Consider the following 9,798-nt stretch of genomic DNA (forward strand, 5'->3'; position numbering starts at 1 on the left):
TGTGCGACGCAAATAACTTTTTAGGCATGGTGCTGAAAAGTCATTTGCAACGCACATTAGCTAAATGTGCGTTGCAAATGACAATTTTAGCGCCAAAAAATTAAGTCATTTGCCTCGCACATTGAGCTAACGTGCGTTGCAAATGACTTATTTTTTTTAAAAAAATATTCGTTTTTTAATATTTTAGTTGGAAATTCCGACATGATCGTCTTTGAAATTAGACGCTTCATTCCCAATACCGGGAATACATTTATAATTAATACCTGTCACTAAAGTTTACAACGTAATTAACGTTCCCAATAAAAGGCAATTAAATTCGTCATAGATCGATCAACCAACATGTTACAACAAACATAAAATTATTACAACAAAGGTACGTAGCTAGCTAGAGATCAAGTTCATATTACAAATTAAGCTAAAAATTCGACATTGTTCATGAAGTAATCTGCCCAAAAATCTTTCACCTCATTAATCTCCTCCGGTGAATAGGGCAATGTTCTTGAAAAATCCTAAAAAAGTGTAAATAATTCAATTTATCAACGATTGATCAATATAATAGTTTTGTGTACTTCAATTTATTATATAAAGTACGTAGTTTATGAGAACATACCTTAGTAAGATCTTGACTATTACCATGATTCATTATTATGTCGTACATAAAACGCATGACGTAGTAGCCACAATCTAGTGATCCCGGTTGTTGAGCACACTAAATGCATTAAAATAAATAACACAAGTAAAATTTCTATCACATCGTATGTTATAATTTTGAAAAACTTATTTCTTAGGTAAATAATAAACTAATTATATATATATATACCTGTGCTGGAATCCATGTTAATTTAGTTCCCTTAGATTGTCCACCTAGTCTCTTGTAACTCCGAAAAGCACTACACATTCGATAAAATATGCAATTATATATACTTTGTTTACACATGTAAATGCAAAGAATATTTTACATGTAAGTGCAATTATATACTTTATTTACACATGTAAATACAATTATATACGTAGTAGTCACATTTAAGGCTAATTAGGTCGTTCTAGGTCATTTTTAGGCAAAAATGATGTTTTCGAACCCAACTTTGAACCAAAGAACCTAAGGAATGTTTTCAAACTTATTACACGTCTCATATGCATAGTTATAACTTTCTAAGGCCCTTTACAATCTATTATTTCACATTTAAGGCTATTTGGGTCGTCCTAGGTCATTTTTAGGCAAAAATGATGTTTTCGAACCCAACTTTGAACCAAAGAACCTAAGGAATGTTTTCAAACTTATTACACGTCTCATATGCATAGTTATAACTTTCTAAGTCCCTTTACAATCTATTATTTCACATTTAAGGCTAATTGGGTCGTCCTAGGTCATTTTTAGGCAAAAATGATGTTTTCGAACCCAACTTTGAACCAAAGAACCTAAGGAATGTTTTCAAACTTATTACACGTCTCATATGCATAGTTATAACTTTCTAAGGCCCTTTACAATCTATTATTTCACATTTAAGGCTATTTGGGTCGTCCTAGGTCATTTTTAGGCAAAAATGATGTTTTCGAACCCAACTTTGAACCAAAGAACCTAAGGAATGTTTTCAAACTTATTACACGTCTCATATGCATAGTTATAACTTTCTAAGGCCCTTTACAATCTATTATTTCACATTTAAGGCTATTTGGGTCGTCCTAGGTCATTTTTAGGCAAAAATGATGTTTTCGAACCCAACTTTGAACCAAAGAACCTAAGGAATGTTTTCAAACTTATTACACGTCTCATATGCATAGTTATAACTTTCTAAGTCCCTTTACAATCTATTATTTCACATTTAAGGCTAATTGGGTCGTCCTAGGTCATTTTTAGGCAAAAATGATGTTTTCGAACCCAACTTTGAACCAAAGAACCTAAGGCAAAAATTTTGGCAAAAATGGCATTTTCATATGCATACTTTACTTACTTGTTTAGTGGCTCCTTAATCATCAAATTTCTCTTCTTCTGTTGAGAATCAAATATGTAGACCTCACGTTTAGACAAGCAAAGAACTAAAAGCATCCAGTGACTCCTACATACAAACAATAAACGTATGTAGTTAGAAAAAAAAAAGTTAAATTTATAACAATCAATTAAAAACGAAGTTCAAAGTAATTTTCATACTTTTCGTAGTATGGACATAAGATGAATGTCTTAGAACTAAGTGCACTCATGGACCTCGTGATGTACAATAGAATTCGATCTGCATCGGACTTTAACATGGTGGCCGAGATCATCTCCGGGCACATGAATCCAATACTATTGGGGTGACAATCATCGTGAAAACACAACTCACTCAAAGCCCTATAATATAGAGTGTAAGAACGTTAAGACAATCATAAAAATCAAATTTAGGGGCAAAATATGAATTTAGGTAACTCACGTAGCAAAAACTTGTATTATTGATATATTGAGCCATGCTCCCGAGAGAAGTTGATCGGTGTCTTCAACGGTGACACTAATTTCAAAGTCCTTTTCCATATTGAATGTCCTTTTAGTGCAATGTACCTTAACGTGCTCCCCTTCTTTTAATCCCAACATCATAGTTTTCATCACATTGCACTTACCACTCAAATTTTGCACTTTATAATTTTCAAGGAAATAGGTTTTTGATTTAGTGTTGGACGCTTTTGTTCCACTTCCCCCAACCACTATCTCTTTCCCTTTGTTCCCTTTCCCTTTAGGCTCTTTACTTGTAGGCTTGTTTACCTGAGGTATGATTTTCAAATAACGATATACATATTAGTGAGCATACATGGTATAATAGTTCTACTTCAAATTATCATGCATATGTTAGTTACCTCCTCATTCGTAAGCGACACCAAATGTTTTGGCCACTGAGTGAAGGTACCATGAGCTTGAGCAAGTTTCTTAATATATTGAGAAGGCACGGGGACGGGAGCTTCTTTGTACGCGGGCTCAAAATCATCAACGCTCACTTTCACGTTATCGGACGTGACGTCGTTGTGGTGATCAAGGAGCAACTCTGGACATATGGTACCATAGGCAACAAAGACTTTCTCCGAGCCTATGTTCAGGTATAGATGGCACGGGACAGGTTCCTTATTATTTATTTTGAACAATAACGCAAATACAATGTAACATGTTAGAAAAGTTCAATAGAATTAACTAGAAACAAAGTACTTGAAAAACACAAATTATCATACCGTAATGTCGGCAAATGGATCTAAACCCCCGGAACGACAACTACTATGAACATTTGCGTCTATCCTCATATGGCTTGGTATTTGGACACCAAGTTCTTTAGCAAATGTGATAAATTTCTCCATGACCATGGCATCCATCTTGGAGTTCATCTCTTGTATTGTCTCATCTTTGACCCTTTTGGTCACTCTTGCTTCCATTTCCTCCATCTCCGCATCTCCATACCGTCGAAAGCTACGCCGCTCTCCGGTCCCCCACACAGCTTTGATGCCTACTCCACCACCAAATGTTAGTGGTCTCCCTTCTTTAGTCTTACCAAGTGCACGAGATAAGACATCATCTCGTGCACTTTTGGGAACAAATTCCCCTTCATCTTGTTTCCTTTTCCATTCATCCTACATGAAATCAAATGGTTTTGAGAAAAGTTCAACACTTGGTTTCATATTTAAGAACATATATGAAATTAGAGGAATCACAACATTACGCAAAATTGTTAAATGAACTTACAATATTTTCTTTGACCTTTTGTGTGCCCTCATCCGGCAAGTAAGGATTTCCTTTCTCATCTGGTTTCGATCTTGCAAGAAGCCATAAACATGTCCTACTCGGCAAACTTGAAGAAATTGTAGACGCAGAGGAACCTTCAGATGACGAAGAAACTGAGGGAATGTACCCTTTTCTCTGCCATTCACTTGTCATTTCAGCATATGATTTCTGTCCCATATGATGAGGATATATGTTGAAAGATTGACTTTGTCTTGCTTTCTCACTTATTTCCTAATTTTAGGGGGGTAAAAGAAATTATTACAACAAAATAAAACTTAGATTATAACAAGACTTTAAATAAGAATAATTTTTATACCTCAGCTTCTTCGGAGGTACGTATCTTCACAAATTCCTTCCATATATCCTTAGTTATATAACTATACAAATCATATGGCATCTTTTCATCTTTTGGCCTTTTCCTTGTACCCCGAATCCAACCAGTCGCCAATCTTGATTTGAATTCCCTCCAACGCTTATCACAACTCTTTAAGACAACTTCTTTCTTAGTTTCATCTGTGATATGAAATTCTCTCTAAATGAAAGAAAAAGAAAAGGAACAAGAAAGTCTTTTAGCACATGAAAAAGACACGTAGATATGTACAACTGAATTTCCAAAATAAAACCGGTTACCTTGACGTCTTCCCACAAAGTGTCTTTTATTCCTTGTGAAACATCTTCCCAGGTTCTGATCAATATTGAAACCTTTGCGCGACTTATCTCGCCAATGTGATTCTTGTAATCCGTTGCCCATTTCCCTGTGGGTCGGTCCAAGTGATCCCATTCAATTTTTCTTGGAACCCCGGGCATGGATTTTATTCCTTTTGTAGGGCCTCTTGGCTTCTTTTTTTGCTTTTGGGGCACTTGATTTGGTGATTTGTTAGAAGGACCTGAATTTGCGTGTTAATCTTCATCCATGCCTGACGCTACTGCATTGGAAAATCATTAAAATTACATACCTTCAAAAGCAGGATTTTAAAATAAAAATAAAGTTCTGATCAGTTCTGTGCACTGATCTGCACAGCTCAGATCAGAACTGTGCAGATCAGTGCACAGAACTGGTCAGAACTGATCAGTTCTGTGCACTGATCTGCACAGCTCAGATCAGAACTGTGCAGATCAGTGCACAGAACTGATCAGAGCTGACCAGTTCTGTGCACTGATCTGCACAGCTCAGATCAGAACTGTGCAGATCAGTGCACAGAACTGATCAGAGCTGACCAGTTCTGTGCACTGATCTGCACAGCTCAGATCAGAACTGTGCAGATCAGTGCACAGAACTGATCAGAACTGACCAGTTCTGTGCACTGATCTGCACAGTTCTGATCTGAGCTGTGCAGATCAGTGCACAGAACTGATCAGAGCTGACCAGTTCTGTGCACTGATCTGCACAGCTCAGATCAGAACTATGCAGATCAGTGCACAGAACTGATCAGTTCTGACCAGTTCTGTGCACTGATCTGCACAGTTCTGATCTGAGCTGTGCAGATCAGTGCATAGAACTGGTCAGTTCTGATCAGTTCTGTACAAATGCTGGGGAATGAATTTGAATATGCAAAATTTTGGTCCACAAACCCACCCAAAAACAGACTGTTCTTTAAAGATTAAGCAACAAAGAAAGCACAACCAAGCTCCTGAAATAACCTTCAGATACTAACAACCAGCAATTAGATGGTACACAGGAACTTAGCAGACACTTAAATCCAAATAAGATGTTTTTTTTCCGGGTTGGGAGGTAGTTTGGGAGTGCAAACATGGATGACATAATATCCAGCTCCATGAGCATAATATAGAGACCAGTTGCATAAGAATTCAAGGAGTATGGAAATTCCCTGAATAAAGAAGTATCAGGTGTAACCATCCATCATCCTTTGAACAACCACCACTATCCTAAAGCCTCGTACTAATCTATTATTCCACATTTAAGGGTAATTGGGTCGTTATAGTACATATTTAGGCAAAAATGACGTTTTCGAACCCAACTTTGAACCAAAGAACCTAAGGAATGTTTTCAAACTTATTACATGTCTCATATGCATAGTTATAACTTTCTAAGCCTCGTAATAATCTATTATTCCACATTTAAGGGTAATTGGGTCGTTATAGTACATATTTAGGCAAAAATGACATTTTCGAACCCAACTTTGAACCAAAGAACCTAAGGAATGTTTTCAAACTTATTACATGTCTCATATGCATAGTTATAACTTTCTAAGCCTCGTACTAATCTATTATTCCACATTTAAGGGTAATTGGGTCGTTATAGTACATATTTAGGCAAAAATGACATTTTCGAACCCAACTTTGAACCAAAGAACCTAAGGAATGTTTTCAAACTTATTACATGTCTCATATGCATAGTTATAACTTTCTAAGCCTCGTAATAATCTATTATTCCACATTTAAGGGTAATTGGGTCGTTATAGTACATATTTAGGCAAAAATGACATTTTCGAACCCAACTTTGAACCAAAGAACCTAAGGAATGTTTTCAAACTTATTACATGTCTCATATGCATAGTTATAACTTTCTAAGCCTCGTAATAATCTATTATTCCACATTTAAGGGTAATTGGGTCGTTATAGTACATATTTAGGCAAAAATGACATTTTCGAACCCAACTTTTAACCAAAGAACCTAAGGAGTGTTTTCAAACTTATTACATGTCTCATATGCATAGTTATAACTTTCTAAGCCTCGTACTAATCTATTATTCCACATTTAAGGGTAATTGGGTCGTTATAGTACATATTTAGGCAAAAATGACATTTTCGAACCCAACTTTGAACCAAAGAACCTAAGGAATGTTTTCAAACTTATTACATGTCTCATATGCATAGTTATAACTTTCTAAGCCTCGTACTAATCTATTATTCCACATTTAAGGGTAATTGGGTCGTTATAGTACATATTTAGGCAAAAATGACATTTTCGAACCCAACTTTTAACTAATCTACAAATTAACTTGGTGAAAAAATAGTTGCCAAAATAGTACCTATCTCACTATTTCTCTTTTTCAACATAAAATCCTTCATCATGATCTCGGCGTGTATAAATCATGTCAACATCGTCAATCATTTGAGGGATATGCCAGGAGGAAGGTGGAATCTTATTAAACTGCTCATCATACTCTTCTTCATCATCTACATCCTCAACGCCAAGTATTCTTCTTTTGCCTTCCAGAACAACTGACCAACTACGATCGGCAGGGTCAACCATGTAAAAGATTTGTTTTGCCTGTGATGCTAATATGAAAGGATCTGCAAGATGCCCAACTCGACTAAAGTTTACAAGTGTCAGGTACCCATGTTCATCCTTTTTGACACCGCGACTAATATCAACCCACTTGCACCGGAATAGAGGAATCTTAAAATACTTATATTCCAACTCTAATATTTCTTCAATGACTCCATAGTAAGAGTTCGTCTTATCTACAAGTGTTCTATCTTTTACACTAGCATACTCTGAAGACAAACATATTGCCGTAACACCACTATTTTGCATCGTCGTTTTGTCATCTTGTCGCTTCGTGTAAAAAGAATAGCCATTGATGTCGTACCCCTCATAAGATATGACTTGACATTTAGGACCATATGCCAACCATCTCACCATGTCAGATACCTCATTAGGCGTGTCGGAAAATTGATCCATCACTCGACGCTTGAACCATGTGAGGAATGAACGATTATGCTCTTTTATCAGTTGAGGACCATTTTTTGAAGGATATTGCTCTCTAAGAAAGTTCATGTGCTCAGCCACGTATGGATGGACTTCACTAAGACTTTGCACCACAAACAGCTCAACCTTACACATCATTTCAGAACTGATTGATATCCTTTTCTTGCCAATTGTACCTTGACCCCCAAGTCTCCCATCATGTCTAGACTTTGGTACTCCGACTTCTTTCAAACGTGCCATATATTGAGAAACCCATGCAGCAACTTCCTCCGCGACGGTTCGTTGGACAATACTAGCTTCAGGTTTGGCCGGATTCATCACTCTATTTTTCAAGGTACCCATTTCCCGTTCAAAGGGATACATGTACCTCATACAAACTGGCCCACAAAGCTTAATTTCACGAACAAGATGAATAATCAAATGAGGCATCATGTCAAAGAATGATGGCGGAAAATACTTTTCAAACCGACACATGGTCTCAAGTACATCAGCCTGCAAATCATCCAGTATTGTTGGATTGATCACCTTGCTACAAATTGTGTTGAAAAAGAAACACAATCTTGTAATGGTATACCTCACTTGTGGCGGCAATATCCCTCGAATTGCAACCGGCAGCAATTGTTGCATCAACACGTGACAATCATGAGATTTCATTCCAACTAATTTCAAGTCAGACATGGACACAAGTCTACGAAAATTTGAAGAGTAACCGGCAGGGACCTTTAAGCCATGCAAAGACTCACAAAAGCTAACTTTCTCCTTTTTAGACAAGGTGAAACAAGCTGGGGGAAGGTACCAGCGTTTTCCCCTTTCTTGAGGTGCCAACTCGGAGCGACCCATAGCAGCCATATCTTGTCTAACTTTAGGCCCATCCTTCGTTTTCCCTTGCATATTCAACAATGTCCCAACAATGGCATCACAAACATTTTTCTCAATATGCATTACATCCAAACAATGCCTAACTTCCAAATCTCTCCAATATGGGAGATCCCAAAAGATAGACCTCTTCTTGTAACCACCACTTGGCTGACCTTTATAAGGCTTACCAAACTCTGTCTCAATGTCTTTAACCCGTTCATAAACCTCACACGCACATAAGGGGGCAGGAGCTTCTCTCATCTCCAATTCTCCATTAAAAGCTTCCTTCTCTTTTCGAAATGGATGATCTTCAGGAAGATACATCCGGTAATCCATGTACACATCTTTCCCACAAAATTTTAGGCGCCTCGAGACCAAATCATCATGACAAACTGGACATGCCTTCTTTCCCTTTACAGAATACCCTGACAAATTTCCATAAGCCGGGAAATCATTTATCGTACAAAAAATCATGGCACGTAAAGTGAAATTGGTTTTGGTGTATGCATCAAACATCAACACCCCTTCATCCCACAACAATTTCAAATCTTCAATGAGTGGCTCTAGATACACATCTATGTCATTTCCGGGTTGTTTAGGCCCAGAGATTAAGAGCGACAACATGATGTATCTACGCTTCATGCATAACCAAGGAGGCAAATTGTATATGGTGAGAAGAACCGGCCAAGTGCTATATTGGGTACTAAGTGTCCCAAATGGGTTCATTCCATCCGTGCAAAGACCAAGCCTGAGATTCCGAACTTCTTCCCTAAAGACCTTGTACTTTCGATCAATGTTCCTCCATTGTGGAGAATCAGCAGGATGCCTCATTAACCCATCTTTCTTCCTCCCCTCGGCATGCCACCTCAAGAGTTTTGCAGTTTTCTCTTCTGAGAAAAGGCGCTTAAATCTTGGTATAATTGGAAGATACCAAAGCACCTTAGCCGGAGAAGGTTTCTTCTTAGTTGATGTTGCATCATTCTCCACGATCTTGTAACGGGACAATCCGCATCTTGGACACTCATGCAGATTTGCATACTGCTTTCGATACAACACGCAATCATTTGGACACGCGTGTATCTTCTCATAATCCATACCCAAAGGACACATAAGCTTCTGGGCCTCATAGTTAGACCTTGGAAGTTTGTTTCCTTCAGGAAGATTACCAGACGTGGCCTCCAAAAACTGTGAAAAACTCTTGTTGGTCCAACCGTTTTCCACCTTTAAGTTGAAATATTCGATGACGGCACCAAGTACAGTTTGTGTAGAACCAGGATATAATGGTGTTGCGGAAGCTTTGATTATACTATCATACATATGGGGACGCTCAACGAAATGATGGTCTTCCACATCATGCATCATATCATCTATCCTATCTTTCTCCTCTTCTTCCTCACTTTCAACACCAATATCATCCTCAATTTCATTATCATCACCATTATCACAATGATTATGCTGACTCGAGCTCGGCATACTAGAACTTGCCCCATGATCTATGCTCTCACCATGCCATGTCCACGTCGTGTAG

General features: G+C 37.7%; 1 protein-coding gene across 1 annotated transcript; it reads right to left on the reverse strand.

The window, feature by feature from the left end:
- Positions 1–378: 378 nt before the first annotated feature.
- On the reverse strand, positions 379–2,715 carry LOC130459722 (ubiquitin-like-specific protease 1). Its single transcript, XM_056827231.1, has 6 exons — positions 2,409–2,715; positions 2,150–2,329; positions 1,953–2,057; positions 821–890; positions 611–709; positions 379–509 (listed from the first exon to the last, which is right to left on the reverse strand). The coding sequence occupies exons 1-6, from the start codon at positions 2,576–2,578 to the stop codon at positions 411–413; spliced, it is 723 nt and encodes a 240-aa protein (XP_056683209.1). The 5' UTR covers positions 2,579–2,715; the 3' UTR covers positions 379–410.
- Positions 2,716–9,798: the final 7,083 nt, after the last annotated feature.

Source organism: Spinacia oleracea, chromosome 4 (assembly GCF_020520425.1).
Source record: "Spinacia oleracea cultivar Varoflay chromosome 4, BTI_SOV_V1, whole genome shotgun sequence".
Lineage (NCBI taxonomy): Eukaryota > Viridiplantae > Streptophyta > Magnoliopsida > Caryophyllales > Amaranthaceae > Spinacia > Spinacia oleracea.

Excerpts from the sequence above, each read along its gene's own strand:
- LOC130459722 (XM_056827231.1), bottom strand. The coding sequence starts at position 2,578 with ATGAAAACTATGATGTTGGGATTAAAAGAAGGGGAGCACGTTAAGGTA. Across the intron at positions 2,058-2,149 it reads TTATGTCCATACTACGAAAA|GAGTCACTGGATGCTTTTAG; the intron begins GTATGAAAATTA and ends GTTTGTATGTAG. Across the intron at positions 891-1,952 it reads ATTAAGGAGCCACTAAACAA|TGCTTTTCGGAGTTACAAGA; the intron begins GTAAGTAAAGTA and ends TCGAATGTGTAG.